The 19,634-nt window shown below is 40.0% G+C and overlaps 2 protein-coding genes across 7 annotated transcripts in view; one reads left to right on the plus strand and one right to left on the minus strand.

The window, feature by feature from the left end:
* Window positions 1-695: 695 nt before the first annotated feature.
* On the minus strand, window positions 696-10,628 carry CNOT11 (CCR4-NOT transcription complex subunit 11). 2 transcript variants are annotated; one of them, XM_072413775.1, is made up of 9 exons: window positions 10,407-10,628; window positions 7,984-8,048; window positions 5,864-6,245; window positions 4,066-4,230; window positions 3,722-3,874; window positions 3,366-3,568; window positions 2,299-2,501; window positions 1,480-1,576; window positions 696-1,293 (listed from the first exon to the last, which is right to left on the minus strand). In XM_072413775.1, exons 3-9 carry the CDS (start codon window positions 6,177-6,179, stop codon window positions 1,096-1,098), a joined length of 1,335 nt encoding a protein of 444 aa, XP_072269876.1. In that variant the 5' UTR covers window positions 6,180-6,245; window positions 7,984-8,048; window positions 10,407-10,628; the 3' UTR covers window positions 696-1,095. The 2 variants fall into 2 exon arrangements, with proteins under 2 accessions (XP_072269876.1, XP_072269881.1); XM_072413780.1 differs by lacking the exon at window positions 10,407-10,628 and adding an exon at window positions 8,260-8,377.
* Window positions 8,697-19,634, plus strand: part of TBC1D8 (TBC1 domain family member 8) — a 50,955-nt gene continuing 40,017 nt past the window's right edge. The window contains exon 1 of one of the 5 annotated variants that reach the window (XM_072413766.1): window positions 8,697-8,803. Coding sequence is in view for 2 of the 5 variants with exons in the window: in XM_072413747.1 (XP_072269848.1) it covers window positions 11,344-11,470 (127 nt within the window). In the remaining 3 variants the exon portion in view is untranslated. Of the gene's footprint in view, window positions 8,804-9,037; window positions 9,085-10,959; window positions 11,471-19,634 lie in introns of those variants that run through there. The other 4 variants (XM_072413758.1, XM_072413770.1, XM_072413747.1 and 1 more) reach the window with 4 other exon arrangements.

A 19,634-nucleotide genomic window follows, 5' to 3' on the forward strand; every position in this document is an offset into this window, starting at 1 on the left:
ATTTACACCCTACTGAAAAAGTGAAAGGAAGATGGATGTGCTGTTCATTTAGGCTCTCACTGTATAAAGGTAAAGCAATATACTTTACAGATGTGCTGACTTTGGGACTGTGCAGACCAGACTAGAACTGAAGAAAAGGCCACAAGGAAAGTCCAGCCATGGGACCTGTCAAAGTCACATGACCAGATCTCCCCAATTTCAGAGTTATTAATGGAGAATACATAATGGGGGTTTTGCTAGCTGAATTTTATAAGGGATGAATCACAGTAAATACTGTAAATTCTTGGAGAATCTGCCATCTTTATGATTAAGGCTACATTGGGCTGGTATGGGACAAGAATCTGACATGTAAAATGGCCTGGAGGATAAGTGCTGGTAGATCAATGAATGACGGCAATACAAGTGAAGGGGAGAGAGTGCAGCAAGTTGCTCCTTGCTCTTTCAAACCCCCCCCCCCCTCCATAGAGCGGAATGGTGCTGTATGTACCGCACCTATTCATGCAGCTTTCAGTCTTTTGTCATTGGAAAGGATTGTGAAAGATCCTTTCCAGCGACAAAAGTTTAATGTCTGTACGCAGCCTAACTAGCACGTGCTCTTCGAAAAAATATTAGCAATATAGATTAGAAGTTGCATGACCACAGCAAAAGTACAAATGAATTGAAAGCACAAACGCTGTAGACAAGGAAACCAGAAGTTGTTTTTCTTTTTTATTAATAAAGAAGCTGCTATATAAAACAGCTTAGTTTTACAGGTGGATTATTAAGTTCGCAAGCATTACCTTTCACAGAACAGGCCTGTTTTATTTGTTTATGAATGCCACACTGAAGCACATTTACAAAATGCACATGGAAATACCTTGTAAAAACCATCCAAAGGCAGAATTATCTCCACAGATAATATTCTTGCAATAAGTTAATTTGTACAGGTGAGGAACAAAATCAGATCAACAACCTACTGGTACCCAATGGTTGGAACCGAGCTAAGAAATAAATGAATATGCTGGTAGTATAGGTGAGTCACATTATGCTTCTATATTACAAAACAAAAAAGCCATTATGTACAAAACAAAAGTCCTTGGGTTGCATGCCACTCCCCTATTTTGCAGGTTTGGCTTCTTGTGGATTTTCTCCGGTATCCAAAGTTTTCAGAAGTCGGAAAAGGCCAGCTGCTTCTCGTATTCTGCTGAACTCTATGCAGAATGCCTGCACCTCTATAAACAAGTCCTGGACGTTGATAATTTTGTTTCTAATTAAAGACTGTAGAAAAACGCAAACCAGTCTGACCAAGCGATTCTGCAAAGACAAAAAAAACACAGGCTAAATAAACCTTAAGAACAACAGTAATAACTTTTTCACTTAGGTATTTCTACATGAACAGTCTTTTAAAGTTTGGGAAAGGGTTAAAACCTAAAACAACTTGTTCTTTGTATCCCCATGCATAGTGTTTGTAGTATGCCCTATATTCATATAAACTACTACCTGCATGTATTTATCCTTTATTTGCTCACAGGTGGATATGCAATTTGATATATAAAGATGAATAAATTCAGGAGGAAGATCAACGGCAGTTGTTAGCCTGCAAAATAAAACCAAAGAAATAGAATTGCATTAAGAAAGACATCATCATCCTAAAACATTGGGATGATAAACAGAGCAAAAACATAGTGTAAGACCAGTTATGTTGGGACTACACTACAAAGAAAACTTTCTTATATACAAAGACGTGTGAAAACACACAAAATGTGGGAATTTAACAGCATCCAAATGCAAAGAATTTTTTTCAAATTAAAAAAAAAAGACCTGTTTAAACAGAACTGTACTAATGACCAAACAAACTTTGTATGGTCTAAATAAAACTTTGCTGGCATTTAATACTTTGAAAAAAAAAAATCTTCAAACATGGATGTTGTTAAAGTCACACCTTTTGTGTTTTTTCACATATTTCTTTGTATATGCTTTATTAGGGATGTGGCATCATAAGGATCTTATCCTGACCCAAACATTTCTCTTGACTTAAACTTTCTGATATTTCAATGTACCACACAGCCAGACAACTAGCATTATTAGAACACACAATTTTCTCAAGAGAGATTTATGTAAAAACTAAAAGAATAGATGTTCATCTGTTAACATAACTTGCCTTGCCAACCTGCAAGCTGCTTGTTTTCAGGTGCTAGGTCAGCATGGTCTTTTGGAAGCCTTTACATGTAACAATATGAGTTACATATTGTGAAGAATTTTACAGAAAGAAGTCCACTTAGCAGCCACAAAATGAAACAAAGTGCTGACACAACTCACCGATTAACTACTTCCATTGAATGTAGTGACATGTCCATATTGACCAGAACAGAGAAATACTCTGTGATCTGACTTGACTGCATCAGCTTGAGCAACATTTCGATTGCAACCAGGGGATTGTTTTCTACCAGGTCTGGAAGCTTAGCAGGAGTGAGGCCAATGTGATAAACCAGCTTGGGGTCTTTTTCTAACTCTCCAAGTAGCTGAGGGGTAGAAGAATCAATTTAAATAAACAAATATGCCTAAAAATACCATTGTAAAAGAAAGAAATAAATAAAGGTGATCTTCGCTAACAGACAGATACAGTGTTTAAGCCAAAACAGATTTGCAGGATTTTGGCATAAAAATATATTTCTAATGGCAAAGTATTAAAGACTGCAGGCATTTCTGTCTAGTAAATTACCATCCACCAAAATATAAATATATAAGGATTACATAGGCACCTCTCAGGTCAGCTGCCACTGACAGCAATGATCCTCTTGGCTATCTTTAACATTATTTCCACTGACCAGCATTGTGAGAAGCACTCTTCTCATGACCACCACACCAATGTACTGTGAGCTATGCATAATATTATTGCCAGGGGTTCCCCCATGTTAAAAAGTTTGAGAAAGGCTGATCTAACTGAATCATTGCATAGTGCACTGGAGCCTTCTTAGGGCAGAAGGGATTCACAAGTCTGGATGACACCTGACAGATTTGGTCTGCCTAAATCCAAAATTTCTCCTTTTCCCAAATTTTGTTTAAAATGTTAAATCTAAAACCTTTTCCAGCAACTATCAGAAGATATCTATTAAATACATGAATTATTAAAATGTGAAAAAGTACAGCAGTAGTGGTGAAAATCTCTGTGTTAGTTCCATATTATCGAAGGTAGGCAAAGCTGAAAAAGGATCAACCTATGTTTTAACTAGCTGCTGAGCAAATTTACTTTGTTAGACCAACAGGAATTTCAGAGCCAAAAGCTACATATGTCAAGCTACAGTACTGTAAAGGAAAAACAAATCAGCAACCACTTTATTAGATATTTACATAAAAATACTATTCATAAATAAAGGAAAAAATACCTGTGTCTGCTGAGGAGAGGACAGTGGACTTTTGAATGCCTTGGACATAATGCGCTTAATTTCCACACCAGTACTGTTCTTCACACACATTGTTTTGTCCCATTTAATAGCATGATCGGGTTCAATGGGATTTAACCAAGCAAGCTCATCATCACAGATATGTAGGGGAGGAGGGGGGCGTATGAACTCTGGACGGAAGTGACCTTGAAAAGAATGAGGTACAGTGAGATCCTTAACAATCTGCATATAATTTACCTAACAAAAGTAATCATTGTGTGACCACACAATAATGTCTAAAAGCTTGGAATTGCACCACAAAACCTGACAATCTGATAGGAGAAAACAAAGTTATTTACTTTCAATTGGTGGCTTTGGACCACTGACCAAAGCTTCTGTAATCTGAGAAGCAACGGAACTGTCAAAACCAGAATTGGAGGAGTCTGGATCGGGATCACTTAGGATGCTTGGGAAACTGGCCTTGCTCTGAGTTGGAAGTTCAGACTGCCGCTCTAAAACACAAAAAGCATTATCAGGCAAAGTACAGGCTCACTTTAATTATTTTTCTATGATTGGTTTACCCTTTTTTAGATAATACCATTTATTAAGAATGTTTATGTTTGTTGTATAACTTGTGTTGTATTATTATTTTTAATTCTCTTTCTTGTATATCACAATACTAAGAGTGGGAGATGCCGCTTACCTGCTAGAGCCAACTGAAGTCCACTTATGTCTACTGGCTGTGCCAAATTTGTCACATCCATGACAGCTATCTGTCTTGGAGTCTTTTTAAATAATTCTCTAGGTGGTGCCAACATCAACTGAGAAAGGAAGAATTTTTCAGGTGGTGTAATTGGTGGCAAAAAACCTGCAGATGAAAACATTTTCAATATTTAATCATATGCAGTAAATATAGAATAAAGAGTGTTAAAATTGAAAAATCCTAAAAAGGATAAATATAATATACACACATATATATATATATACATACATACACACATATGCTGTTAATAAATCACTAACCAACAGTACAACAGATGAATAATAATACACTATTCTGATTATTTAAAAGAGCAGTGTACTATCCCACAATGTGACTGATTCCCCTCCATCCCCTTACATTAACCAATCCTACGGAAATCTGAAGGACCACAGTTCAGTGTTTCTTTACATTCCTCTACCACAAGTCCCTCTCTGCAGCTCACTGGCTTGTATGGGCTGTTACCCTATAAAGTGAAAAAGCCCCACAGGAGTTGGATCTCAGTACTGTGGCACCACTGAACTGTAGAGAGGGAGGCAGGGTTTAGGTTAGTGTAGGAAGAAGGAATTTGCGTGTACATTGCAGCACAGTTGGTTCAACTATCTTGAAAACACAGGGAAAAAAAAGATATAAGGAAAGGACTAGCAATCTTGTTAGATTATCTCTGTACTGTATCTCCCTATTTATTGTGACAGCTAAACAATAACAAGTGACAGTTAATGTTAACATTTTTAAGCTACGCGGGGTCCGATCTTCAAAGCATCACTATGTTGCTCTGATGATGGGATCCATTATCATTGGCATCCCCGACTTGAGCAACTATAAGCTCCCCAAATCAGCAGTCTATTATTGTCAGTAGTACAGATCCACTTTGCTGAAATGTAACCAGTAATCATTGTTTTTACAAGACCATGTTTTTCTAAAACGGCATTTTGAAGAAACATGAAAGATGCAATTACTAAAGCCTTTCTAAACATTTTAGTTGGCTAAAGTTGATCTTTCGTCTTTCACTGACTTGGATCAAACAAAACATTTAGACATTGTGATGCCCATACTTGTTTCAGGACTAAAGCCTCCATATTACTATTAGGGTCAAGGAGGGGATATGAACAGGCACACCAATATAAGGACAATTTTTACTATTTTCTCTCTGGTCTTGTCACGCCACCTCCATGGGATGATGGTTTAAGAACATTAGATGACAATCCAATCTACCCCTTGATGAGGTATATTCTTTAAAAGCTCTGATTGCTGTTTGCAACTCCAGATTGTACAACGACTTATCACTGGGACACAATAGGAAATGCAAACATTTACAGTTGTAACAGAGGAAGGAATTAGCTAATTGTATGACCACCTCCCTTTGGGGAGATTTCCTCTCGCTTCCTGATGGTCTTTGTAAACTGGAAATCTCCGCTCTAGAACATGACAGCAAAACAATAAACATTTTCCCTTTCCTCCCTCTATCCAAAACATGGAAACACTTTTCTGCTTCATATACACCTAACGTCGACCTGTCACTTCACATATTAGGAGATAAATGACAGGTTCCCTTGATGCTCCTATTCTATGTCCACCAATATTGCCAGAGCTGGGCTCACCAATGACAGCCATTGGAGGCTTCCCTTCCCACAATGCAAAGCTCAGCACCCAGGCATGTTGGGGTATAAGGAGGGGCAATAAAGTGTAACCAGCGCCCCCAGCAGGCCAAGGGGTAACAGGGAGCTGGCCGTGCCCTCACCTGATAGCAGCCTCTCGGCCTCCTCCCCGGCCGGGGGGTTCAGCAGATGGGCGAAGATGGCGGCAAAGGGGTTTGCGGCGAGGGGCTCGGTGCGGTACATCTCCCATAGCAGGTAGAGGGCGGTAAGCCTCTGCGGGGAGGTGGGCAGAAGATCCGGCTGCTGCAGCAGCATCACCAGCACCGAGCCCACCCGGAAATGGTCAGCCTTGGTGAAGTAGTGGTGGAAGGCAGTGGACAGGCCCTCGAACGTGTTGCTGCAGGCCTCCTCCGTCAGAATGCCCAGGAGGTTGGACAGCTCCTTGCCGCCGAGACTCATCGTGAGGCCGGTGTATACCGAACCAATACAACTCGCACCGCTAGCCCGCCTCTTCTTTCATGGGACCTGCAATAGTAATAGACGGCGGTACAGTTGTAGCCTACTAGCCAGTGTCTATGTCAATAAAGTTTGTTTTGTTCAGAGGTATTGCCGGCAGTAACGTAAGTGGAAGTCTAGCCAAACCTCTTACGTGCGCGCTCCTGTAATCCAGGGCACAGATTGTTCAACTGCGCATGCGCGCACCCTGTAATATATGTGTAGAGTTAGTTGTTTTGCAAAGACTGTAAAAATGTCCATGTACATAACTCTCACCTGAGCAGAGAAAGAGACACCCCTGTATTTATTGGGCCAATTAATATGCAAAACAAAACTGGCTACACTAAATTGTAATTGCCTTACGTTTTTCCACCATTTCTTGTCTTTTTACCCCCTCATGAAAACAATACAATAATAACTGAAGGGTAAATATAAAGTTTAGTATAATATAACACTTTTTGAAGTTAAATAGTACAAAGATGAGCTATGAGCTATACATCAGTTCAAAAAAAAGATAATAGGGGAGTTGATTTATAAATGTAGGCACCCAAAATATACACATTGCATTTAAATAGAAAAGGCATGAATAAACTTTCTCATGATTCCCACATTTTTGTTACAGAAAACAATGTGAAAAAAGTTAAGGTGAATTTTGTGTAGGGAAAAAGAGACAGACAAATTAGCAAACTTTAGGGTTCTATTTATAAAACAGGAAATCATACATTCACTTGTGGGTCTTCCAGGTCTATGTGGAATAGCAGGATATCATTTCCACCAGGGAATGTTTAAGGGAATATCAGATTCCCTGTTTTATAAATAGAGCTCTTAGTGTTGCAAAAAGTTTGTAAAAGTTTTGCCACCTGGCCAGTATTCATGGTCCTTTTTGGAACATTTTGCCATACAACATAGTCATACTCATGAATGTAACAATACTACATGTCCCATTTTGTGTGAGCTCAATGCGTGTTAACATGTGGCATAATGTGTAGGAATGCACATGTGTAATGTTCTGCAACATAATACACCTACCCTTATTTATTGAATTGCACTGACAGTTAATAATGTGTCTGCTGTAATACGCTTCCTAGGTGTAAAATTATTACACTAACTTAAAAAGAATACTAAGCATGTGACATTTATTACATTGACATTTGGGGGTGTATTTATAAAGCAGCCAATCAGACATTTACTGAAACATTCCCTGTTGGGGAATCTTCCAGGTTCATGTGTTTTAATAGCAGTAATTGATTCTCCATTAGGGAATGTTTCAGTGAATGTCAGATTCGCTGCTTTATAAACAAACCCATCATTTTTTTTATTTAGCGCCAATCATTACTGAATGACATTTTTGTTTATTAACAGAATTTATTACCTATATTGGCTATTATGGTATTTTATTCTCTTTTATATAAAGTGACTATTTGTTCTTCATCCTTATCAGCAGCAATCTTTATTAGTGTAAAATATTACATGCTGTTCTTTACTTTTCCAGAAGCAAACCTTACATTTTATTTCTAGTCTCTGCATACCACATATATGTAAATATATTTATAAAAAACAAACATAAAATGATAAAACTTTCATCATGTACCAACATACCCTTCTGATCTACCCCACATCATGGAAAATTACAGAACTACCCCTATACACCCAAGGCCCCCAACAGCAGGAATGGCAATTATCTTGGAAGAGATGCTAAAATGTCCAGCTTACCCTTTCAAGGGCATCCCCACACATCAGAGAAAAGCTCAGAAGCACCTTTACCTACCCTAATGGACCTCCAAACCAGGTATCCAAAATTTTTAGCAGGAACATAGTCCCCCAAAATTGACCCTAAAAACAAAACAAAAAAAAAATTAAAAACATATGACTATGGTTGGGGCATTAGATTGTGAGCCCCTTTGAGGGACGATTAGTGACATGACTATGGGACTTTGTACAGCGCTGCATATTATGTCAGTGCAATATAAATATTGTGTAATAATAATTAGACTGTTAAGCCCCTGCAACCATTATTAAGGTGTTACCATATGTCAAAACCCACCTTTATTTACTCCTTCTGTTGTCCAGAGTTATAAAGTACTCCAACAGTTTCCCCAGACATCAGGTAAATGATCCAAAAAATCTTCACACCCCAGGCACCCTTCTCAATTAAGGATGCAAAATACTACTCTTCCCAAACTACCGGGTTTCCCTACTGCCCTCTGGGCATATACATCACTAAGCATTAGAGGGTACTGTTTGTTAAGTTTTCATTGCAAAAGTGTGTACTTTGTGTATGTGTATAATCATGCATGTAAAAAGTTTGGCATCTTGTCTGTGATACACAGTATTTTATCTCTATTTTATCTTTATGTAGAACGTGTGGTTCTGAAGCTGTTGATTAAAGATAAGGAGAGGGAGTATTGGAGGCTTCTGGTGGACATAGGGGAAGTTGTATAACATGAGAAGAGGAGGCTATAAAATTTTGCAGCTCATATATGATATTTGAATCCCTGGTGTAAGGGGGTTTCCAAGGAACAATGAAGGCCATTCTGAGTCTTCTTTAGAAGTGATGAGAAGCTCTTAGACCTGGCTGTAAGGCTGAGGTAAGGTACTTTTGCAAGAGAGGGGAAATTTGGCATCCCCTCCATATTTTACATTCCTGTTGGGAAGAAGGGTGGTTCTCAACATTCAGCCAGAGCGTAGGAAGTAAATTAGAGTGGTTTGGGCTCCTGAAGGGCAGATGAAAGTTCTTATAGCATGAAAAAGGGGTGTTTGAGGCTTCCCGTAAATTTTGAGAAGGCCATCAGAGTTATTTTGATTTTCAGATGTCAATAGAGAAGTCCTGCTTGAGGTTACCGGAAAGTGGAAGATGATGGCTGTTGAGGTAGGTGGTCGACATGATGGGATAAGTTAGTTCTGGGGCTGTCTTTAAAATGTGAGTCTCTAGGAGTTTTTGGACCACTTGAAGGCCAGAGGAAACTCTGTCATCACTTTTATGTTCCATTGTGTGGATGGAATATGAATGAAAAAGATGCATGGAAAAGGGAAGGAAATATAATCCGGTGTACCCTCCATAAGATTTGCCATTCTTTATGGTATCAAGCTTTCCTGGTGTGGGGGAAAATCACTGGCGTAAGTGCACATGGTTCTAGAGCTTTCCAAAAAATAAAGGGAGGCCGTCACAGTAACTTTAGGGAGGACAGGGGAGAGATCTTGGATTGTGAAGTTAGGCGCCCCCATTAATATATAGCAGGAGTGTCAAACTCAAATATACAGAGGGCCAAAATTAAAAACTTGGACAAAGTTGCAGGCCAGCCTTGAAATTTATTGAAAAAATTGAGGACATTTTTCCTTCTCAATAGATATAAACCCTTTTTATATGGAAACAAAACTTCCTCTTCATGAAGAGGACGCACGGAGGAACCACACACGGAGTCACCCACCGCACCACGCGATTCTGGTAAGTAATCGGTGGGTGGCTTATTTGTGGGGGGGGCTTATTTTTCATTTTTACCTAAAAAGGGGGGGCTGTCTTATTTGATGGCCCTGCCTTATCATCGGGGAAACACGGTATTTAGGATTCTTTTGGGGGCCCAAAAAAAAAGGACGTTGGAGGCCAGAATTTGCCCCCGAGCCAGAGTTTGACACCCCTGATATATAGCATCATTGGTGCATAAGACAAGCTGAGACATGGTGAAATAGACAGAAGTATGACATTCCAGAATATGGTGAAAGTGACAAAAGTGAAACTGAATGTGAATATGATATTCTGGTAAATGGTAAAGAAGGTGGCAAAGTATGGCATGCTGGGATATGGTGAGGGAGATGGTGAAATATTGGGACACAGTAAAAGTACCCATAAAATGAAAGTGAAAGCGATGGTGTAATATGACGTGCTGGTACAGGGTGAAAGCGATGGTGACATTTGACGTGCTGGTACATGGTGAAAGCGATGGTGAAATATGACATGCTAGTACATGGTGAAAGCGATGGTGAAATATAACATGCTAGTACACGGTGAAAGCGGTGGTGAAATATGACATGCTAGTACACGGTGAAAGTCAGTGTCACATGCTAAGGTACAGTGAAACTGGAAGTAATATATGGCTTTTAGTAAATGTAACGGTGAAACATGAAATGCTGAAATATGGTGAAAGTGGCAGTGAATGATGACATGGGGGAAAAGTGAGATTTATTTTCTCATACCTCGTACATTTTATTCATATATCTGGTGTGCAGAGAAACTTGCTGACCTTCAGGGATTTTAAACAAAATGGGGCTCTGGGTAAATATAAGGCGTAGGCCCCCATTTCTTCTTCCTCAGCAATTGCTGTGTTTGCCCTAAAAACCATAGCTGCCGATTTGTGTCATCTGATGTCATTTACAGAAAGGTTTTATAAGGCATATTAGGATGCTTCTCCTCTCAGCTGCATGGGATTGTATTCCCCATAAACATCCATCACCTGCTAAATTGGAAGAGAAACAATTACAACATTACATAAATAAAAACCCAACAGCAAAATGATGGAAAACGTAGGCCATGGTCCCTTTATTAAGCCAATACACTTAGTCATTTAGACTAAAGCATATACCATAGGAATAAGTGAAACCATTTTATGTGGAGTATTTTAATGAGTGGAATCATTGCCTCCAAACATGAAGCTACAGGGTCCGTCCATCCACAACAAATGTCTTACGTCAGGCTGACGGTGATCCCTGACACGTGACCGGCCTGTCTGCTCGGGAGTGTGGCGCGCACAGGCGCAGTATGTGCTCTAAATATCGGGGCCGCGCATGCAGGCTAGGGATGGCTGCAGGTAATAGGAGAGCGGGTTGGGTGAGCACAAAGGAATGACAGACTGCTGTCAGTCCCCCGGAGCCTGGTGATACTTACCCCGGGGAGAGATGTGTGCTCACCACTGAGCTGCCCATAGCAGTCACAACCCTGCCTCCGATCTGTTTGACTTGGATTGCACTCTGTAGGCAGCAGCGCGTCTTATTGGTCCGTGCAGGCTCCGAGGAACAGGCAGCAGCCAATCGGTGCGGCTTCCCTCACAGTCCGGAGCCCCGTCTGCTATTGTGTGTGAGCCGGGCGCCCGTGTGAGTGTCCGGGCATGAGGCGGCAGTGACACGGGCCGGCACGATGTGGCTGAAGCCTGAGGAGGTTCTGCTGAAGAACGCGCTGCGCCTGTGGGTCACACACAGCTCCAACCAATACTTCATCCTGCAGAGACGCCGCGGACATGGGGACAGCGCGGCCAAGTTCACCGGTAAGTCCGACTTCAACCCTCCCCCGGGTCATGTACGGGGCCAAGGTGTCCCAAACAACTGTACACACTGCCCCTATTCCCATACACTGGGGACGGGACAGTCATACCTACGTGTACACTGAGAAGAGCTCATCCAATGTCCTCCCATACACACTGATGTGAGGAGAATACCTGACACAGGTAAGTTCACACTGCTCCACCCCCTCTATGGCACAGGTGTGTACTTACCGTACATACTTACTGTACATTACTGTGCTGGGGTGTCACCTACAACTCCCACTACTGCACACACCCCTGTGTATTATTGTATGCTATAACACCTGTCCCCTCATCTAAGATTTATTTATATTATTATATGTATAAGCAATCTATTATATATATATATATATATATATATTATATTTACATGTCAGTGCAGCCTTAGACTGACACAATAGGCTATACTATCCCAAGGCTATGGACTGATGCCCCTTGCTGGGCAATGCCACCAGGGTGATCGCTGTGCCCTGCAGATTGCCAGATCTTAAGCCGGCCATACACATGACAGTCTGTGCAGACTTATCTGACTCGCCTAAATCTGGGTCCACAAATATATCCAATTTGTAGCCAACCAAAGAGTCCCCCGCACCATACATCTGTGGGTAGGGAATAGGAGATTGTTCAGTCAGGTTGTAGTCCCATCCTGTATCGGGTCAGGTATGTCTGTGTACTTGGGTGCATGTGCGATACATTTCCATATAGGCTGATTGGGATCCCAGGCCAGGAAAAGGCTTTCATGAGCTTACTATACACATACAGTACATACAAGTATGGTCAGCACCAATAAACCTCCTAGATTGTAAGCTCTTCAGGGCAAGATCCTCTCCTCCTCCTGTGTCACTGTATTTGTCTGTCATTTGCTACCCCTATTTATTGTACAGCGCTGCGTAATATGTGGGCGCTGTTTAATAAAAATAATAATACCCACCAATAGACTGCAATAGGGACTCTTCTGATTTTCAAAACAGCAGTTTTTTTTGCATATATTGGGCAATGTGTGTGGAATTTCTATTATAATGTATAGAGGTGTATTCTCAGCCAGGGTTCCTCCAGAGATTGCTGTGGGTTTTATAACCAATTTGCTCCTTTATTTTTGGCTCTCCATAAGGGAGACATTCTTCCCAATGATCAGCAATGTAAGAGGAGTTCTTCCCACTGACCACCACACTAATATACTGTGAGCTGTGGATTTAGTAAATATAGCCGGGATTGTGCGTTATGCACAGTGCACATTATTATTTAAATGTTTTTTATGTTGTCACAGTCACTGGTGTGGTATTTGTCTGCCACTTTTTTGATGGAGGGTGCTATTCCCTTATGGGCTAGCTCTTACGTCTTGGAGAGTGCCTTGGCCTAAAAACCAGGCGCTCTCTCTCAGGCGAGTCTCTCTTCGGGAGAGCTCCCAGCTGAGTATCTGGTGGGACCTGCTTATGCGGTCCCAGAGAGAAAAGGCCCCTCTCTGACTTCGGTCAGGGGGGGCATGTGTGTCCATTCCAGCTTCGGTTGGATGGGCTCAGTATCCAGCCCTCGTCTTGAGCTTGGCTTCGGAGGGTCTGGAGAAAAGGGTGGCCCTTCCTCTTTAGAGGAGGGTTTACCAAATAGTACCCCAGTGCACGTTTTTTGTGTGGTGTTTTTGCACCTTCACTTTTCTACCGTACACGGGGTGTGTTTTAGCACGGATCGCGAAATTCGAGAAAAAAAATTATAGCTGGGATTTCCTGACACCTGAAAGTTACTTCAGGGGTTCCTTATGTTTAAAATGTTGAGGTACTGTCTGGTGTGATGTATGCTGATTTACAATAATACTATGCGGTGGTGTACGTGGCAAAAAAGCCCAGAAAGTCCAACTGAATACTTAGCAACAAATAGCAGCGTGATTCATTTAAAACTTAATTGATTTAAAACTTAATTTAATTGATATTGTTTTATAAAAATCACAGCCATATATATCTGAAAGTGGTGACTGGGTTCTTCTAGAGAGAGAAGAATCTGGTGCAGAGTTCCAACTTGGAATAGCAGTATGCGCACAGTTTGTGTCAGAATAGCCTTGGAGTAAAGAATCTCCACATCCCCAGCAATAGGAGATGTTCATCATACGTAGCATAACACTGGATCTTTCAAATTGGGTTTGCAGTCTGCAGAAACACTACAAGTGCTGGAGCATTCTCCCTTTATTTACCATGAGGAAAGCACTGGCACTGCATGCAGCTGCACACCATTTATATGGAGATCCAAGTGCCCGGTCTTGCCCTGTACTGTCATGGCAGCACTTTAGCCTTTCACTTTGTTTTGTTAATTATATCACTGGCTCCAAAAATGACTTCTCCTTCTGTTAGCAAGTCACCCAGATTCTTTGGCCTGAAAGAGGTGTGTTCAGGGTAAAGTTAGGAGTGATTTCTCCTTATGTTACTGTGTGTTGCAGAGATATATATATAGTTCAGGTGAAATATGGGCAAATACAACTGACAGCAAAGAATGCAGATCGGGGTGCCATACAACCTCTAGGAACAGTAATTGCAGAAAAAAAGCTCCAATTGCTAGGAAGAGTTCAGCAAATCATCCAAAAGCTATTGTGTTCCCCTTCCAGCCATTATTCACCCAGCACAAACCACTCATAACCACAATGACTACCAGACAAAAGAAACACTACTAAGCATTATATTACCTGTCTCGTTTATTACGGTAAATATACTAGTATACTAAATCTAATTTGATGATAATGTCAGAGATGGACGCAGTCTGAATCTAGTAATTTACCACCTCTGGTTTAGGGGCTCCGTTGCTCAGAAGATGTTTAGGTTTTGGTGCATGGTGTTCTCCTTATTTGCAGTAACTTGAAATCTTTTCTAATGCTAAATGCAGACATTTCCAATTAGAAGCTATTATCATACTACTTATTGATAACCTCGCCGTACCTCTGATACAAGTTGTCTCAATACCTTCATGTAGTATGCTAGGTGCTCCATAGTGACATGTTGTCTGTACTGTGCCAGAATAAAGTCAATAATATGAATGTCACTTTTTATACAGTGTGCCTCGTATTTTGTATGCTGTGAAACAATTTGTTGGGCATTTGCTATTGTCACATCACTAGTCATAATTCATTGTGAAAGCATGAAGATGTCATGTGGTGCAGTTCAGAATCCATAAACATGTTTTTGTCTTTAGGGCTGTTTAATGAAAGTGGAAATAGTTTATGAATATGGTGAGATTTCAATTTTCACTGAGTTGTCTTTGCTGCAGACATCATGCCTTTGTTTTATGGTACAACATAAGCTGGTTTACTCTGAATTCCATCCCCCACATCAGCCTGAAGTATTTGTCTTTCCTTAATCATAGCATGAGATATGTAGACAGAAGTGCTGGAAAGGAATGTTACCTGTAAAGCAGAATACTTTTGTTTTATATGTATTTTGTTTCTGTTTGTGTGCACGCACATATTATTGAATTTTCCCCTTGCTCCGTTTGTTTGAAATGAGGTGACTTTGTTTTTATGGTAGTTGTTGTCTTTGATGAATTATACATTGAGCATTGATCCCAACTTTGCAAGCGGAAAAATATGAACACTAATGGATATAAAAGACATGTTGGGTGGTTCAGAGCCTTTCATGTTAAAAATGGGCATAGCTAAATTGTGCTGAATGTTGGGTTTGGCTTAAGGAAGCAAGAAAAGTGTCTATATCTGCTTACTATGTACACTAAACATAGCCTACATGCGCTAAACTTATCCTGAGCCTTCCTTGGGGCTACGCTCAGACTGGCGGTGATGTTGCATTTGGGATTTACGCTTCCTCACCTGCAGCAGCCCAAGGATGTCTGTGAGAGGTTCAGCACTGCCTGTTATAACATGTTCACACATTGGTTCTTAAATGCAGTGGTGCAGGCAGATCTCTGGACATCGGTTTTACTAGTGTAGGTTTGATAATGGAGATGCACATATTAATGTGATTCCCACCGTAGAATCTAATATTAGTACTTCTTTAGCAGCTCAGTCACACTTAAATGCCAACCCATATGCCATTTTCTAAAAATGTAAGGTTCTGCAATTATTGTTTTAGATATTCTGGTTTGCAGAATATATGTTTTTTTACATGACTTTTACTAAATTTTTAATAAATAAAGAGGAAGCAAAAGTAAAAACAAGGCAAAACTAGCAACAAAAAATAGAAGATCAAGTAAGAAAAAAAAATATTTACAAAGCTTGTATATAAAAAGTATATGCTAGTCAATATAACCAATACAGGAATGGAGTAAAAGTCAGTGTAGGCACAATATTGTGTATGGAAAAGACAGTCATCCCTGAGATTTACTGCCTGGAGGGGGAGGGGGGAGTGGAGTTCAGTTCTAGGAACTCCCACATAGCAAGATAATAAATCATGTAGCAATATAATGATCTAGTGAGGTGAAAACCTATTATAACAACTACCTCTAACCAAGGTGGGTGATATGGATCTCTGAAATAAACAGTTTAAATAGAAAACAAGAAAAGAGACAGAAGTAAGGGGGGGCCAGGGGTAGGAGAACAGATTTCCAGTGTGGGAAGTTGTATCCATTGGCTTAAGCTGCGTACACACTTCCAATTTTTATCGTTCAAAATGAATGACGAACGAACGACGAACGATCGATTGGGCAAAAATCGTTTGTAAAAAAAGTAACCAACGACGCCGACGAACGAGGAAAGTCGTTGGAAATGAACGACCGGACCGGCGGATCGGATTGGACGACGATCGTTGACCATCGTTCGCGTGTACGATTGTTCATTGATCGTCCATGGTCTGAGCATGCGTGATGAACGAACGTTCCTGTGGTGCACGTAACTTCCTGTATCGTTCAAAGGATCGCATCTATTATGTGTACAATATCTACGAACGATCGTGTCGTTATCTGTATGTACAGGATCGGTGCTATACGATCGTTCGCAGATATCGTGCAGGATCGTTCGTCGTTCGTTTACCAACGATAATAATTGGAAGTGTGTACGTAGCTTTAAACCAATAGTATGTCGGGCCTAGGAGTGGTATAATCAATCCATGGAGACCGGATTGCAAGGAATTTAGCATATTTGTCCAGCACAATAGATTTTAACTTCTCATTAAATATGATGCTGTTAAAGTGGAGCTAAACCTACACAACTCGCCTATCTGTGATCCATCGCAGGGTGCCTCCATCTTCCTTTTCTTCTTCCTAGAGATAATCTTCGTCCAGCTTTTTCACATTTCACAAGTGTGATCAGCATGATCAAGACACAATAATCATCTGTCCCTTTCTGTTATAATGACCTGCCTGATCCACTATATTGTAAAGTGGGACATTCGTTAACTCTTTGCAGCGCTGCATGAAAGGTAAATAAGGAGTTCTCCAGGAACAAGCAATAGTTTGTTTACTATCACTGGAAATAAAGCTGATACGTTTTTGTGGACATTTACTTTTTGGCAACATTAGGATTTTGCTTTGTCAGTGGAGCTTCCAGGGGATTTCACTAAAGCTCAACATTAGGATCAGCATCTGATAAGACCGACTTTGACCTATGACTTTACTACTTTAGAGCAGGACCACCATATATTAAACATGGAGCTATTCTGTGCACATTGGCTGAAGCATATTTAGGAGTAGTCAGCACAAATCTAGAAATTCTGGCCAGAGTAAGATACCATAGAAAAGGAACTTTTTATGTATTATCTAAGGCAAAATGTTGAGAGAATTTCACAGTACAAGCTCAAATGTCTTCCCAATCTGTATCTTTAATACACCGAACCCAAATTATATTTCCTTGTCCCAGTGAAGGTAAACATAAGACGTTTATTGTTGAAGCCTGCCACATCCAATTCTTTATTATCAAGACTAAGCCGTATATTATATGGCAAGGGTTCAAGGGGGGGCAATTCTGGCATTTACCTCTGTGGACATTTTTTATTCTTGAACCAAAGTTTTTCACTTTCCTTTTAGTTTTCTGGCGGACTTTTAGTTGTGTTCTTTTTCTGGTACAGATGCGGTTTTTTTCTTCTTTGCCTCATAGGCTATGAATTCCTGCTGGTGAATGAATTTTCTTACCTTCAGTAATGTTTTTATGGCGAGCAGACAAGGTGACATGTTTTGCTTTGCTAATGATATGCAGAACTGCCTTTTGGCTACGTTCTGTGACAGGAAATGCAGAGAAAATAGACATCAGTAATGTGCAGTGAAGAGTGGAAATCCAGAATATCCAAGGTCATATTTTATGCAGGGGAGGTTTAATCTGCATGTTACTGTGGACAATAATCAATTTTTATGAGTCATTTTATTGGGACTATGGATGAAACACCAAGTGAACAGAGGATACACTAAACTAGCAAAGATCTTCAGTAATAAAGCTTTTTGTTGTTGCTGGAAGACATTTCAATGTACGTCTATAGGAACACAAGTATAATACATTGTAACTAATTGGGCAGACCTAAATAAAGCACCAAAAAAGCAATAGAATGGAAATATTCTGATGGGGACATTTGTTCATAAGCCGCTGTCTACAATGCAACATCTCTCCCATTAGAAAGATCTCTTGCTTCCTGTTCACTCTACGGGACACAAAGTAGGGAGTAATATCTCCAAGTGGCAAAAAGAAAATGGAGAGTGGTTTAAACCTTCCCCTACTCTATTCAACTTTAAGGTTTTTCTTTACACGTAATTTTTCCTTTTCTCCTCTCTAGAGAGGAGTTCCTGCAATTGCACCATCCAGTTCATGAGTAGAGTCTGGCCTAACATGCAGTAAGAACCTCCTCCTTGTTGCCCCTGTAATTCTACTGCTTTCCCTTTGTCCCATTGTAATGTCAACCATGAAAAAACACGATTCCCACCATTTCACAGGACATTTAGTCCGGGTAGCAGTAATTATACCTGGTTTACATCATATCCTGCTCATAGGAAGTGTGTGGTTCATGTGAGAAAAATATTCTGTTGCTCACTAGAACACAGAAAAAGTTGTTCTTGACTCAAAAGAAAAGCTCCAAGTCTGCTGATTCTTTAGGTTTATTTTGCATAAACATACATTAGAATAATGTGGGAACCTTGGATGAAAACACTGATAAATGCCTCCTAATGTGCCATACGGAATTAAAGTTTTGATCAGTGTCCATTAGCAGTAGGGTTAAAGAAAAAACCTATGCAGAGAGAAATATGTATACGGCCGTTGCCAACCTCTACTGGAAATGCTAGTCGCCCCTTTTTTAGATCCATATCTTTAGTTCTTTCTGACATGGAACAAGTTGGAGGTTTGGCCTGACTTCACTGGCTGAAGAACTCGACAGTCACAACTAAGAAAAGAAAGCACTGCGTAATATGTTGGCACTATATAAATCCTGTTTAATATTATTATTTTTATTAACTACTATTTTTAAGGAAACTTAAGGGAAATGTAGAAAATATACTTTGAAGGAACTGAAGCTAGATTCTCAATACTACAAGACAAATGTAATAACTACCTAGGTCACAAATTCATAGGTCCTAAGGATGTGTTATAGGTCAGTGTAGAGATGAGGTATGCAAGTGTTTGTAGATGCTTGTTTATGATAAATGCATAATTTCATTTAAAGTAAAACCAAAGAAATGAAAAATTGGGAAGAAGACAAAGAAGCAGGCTTTAAGACATGGATATGTAGGTATTATATAAAAACCATTGAAACTTTATTTAGAATACAAATATAGTATTTAAAATAGTACATTTAGTAAATCAATGTGTAGAGAGGCATGGAATATTCAATCTATTCACATGGTACTAAACATAAATTTGAGGTTGACAAACTTGTATGGAAGCAGAGGGTCACATAACGAGTCTCATCCTGACGTGTTTTGCCCCTGTGGGCTTCCACAAGGGATTGGGAGACCCTAGAACTATGATAATAAATCGTTTCAATAAGCATGATAACTTCAAGAATAAACTTTTACCCTAACCTGTAAAGTAAAACCCAAAACATCTCATTTTTAAACAAAATAGATTTTTGTAAACTTGTAGTTAATTTTTAAAGCTGCATACCAAGACCTCTTCCCCACAGAGGTTAGTAGTTCAGGTTTGATAAGAAATGGAGTAGGAATCAGGAATTATATGCTGATCCCTAGTAGTGGCTGTGTTATTGGGTGTTGCTCCTTCAAGGAC

The sequence above is a fragment of the Pyxicephalus adspersus genome, chromosome 1, assembly GCF_032062135.1.
Source record: "Pyxicephalus adspersus chromosome 1, UCB_Pads_2.0, whole genome shotgun sequence".
NCBI lineage: Eukaryota > Metazoa > Chordata > Amphibia > Anura > Pyxicephalidae > Pyxicephalus > Pyxicephalus adspersus.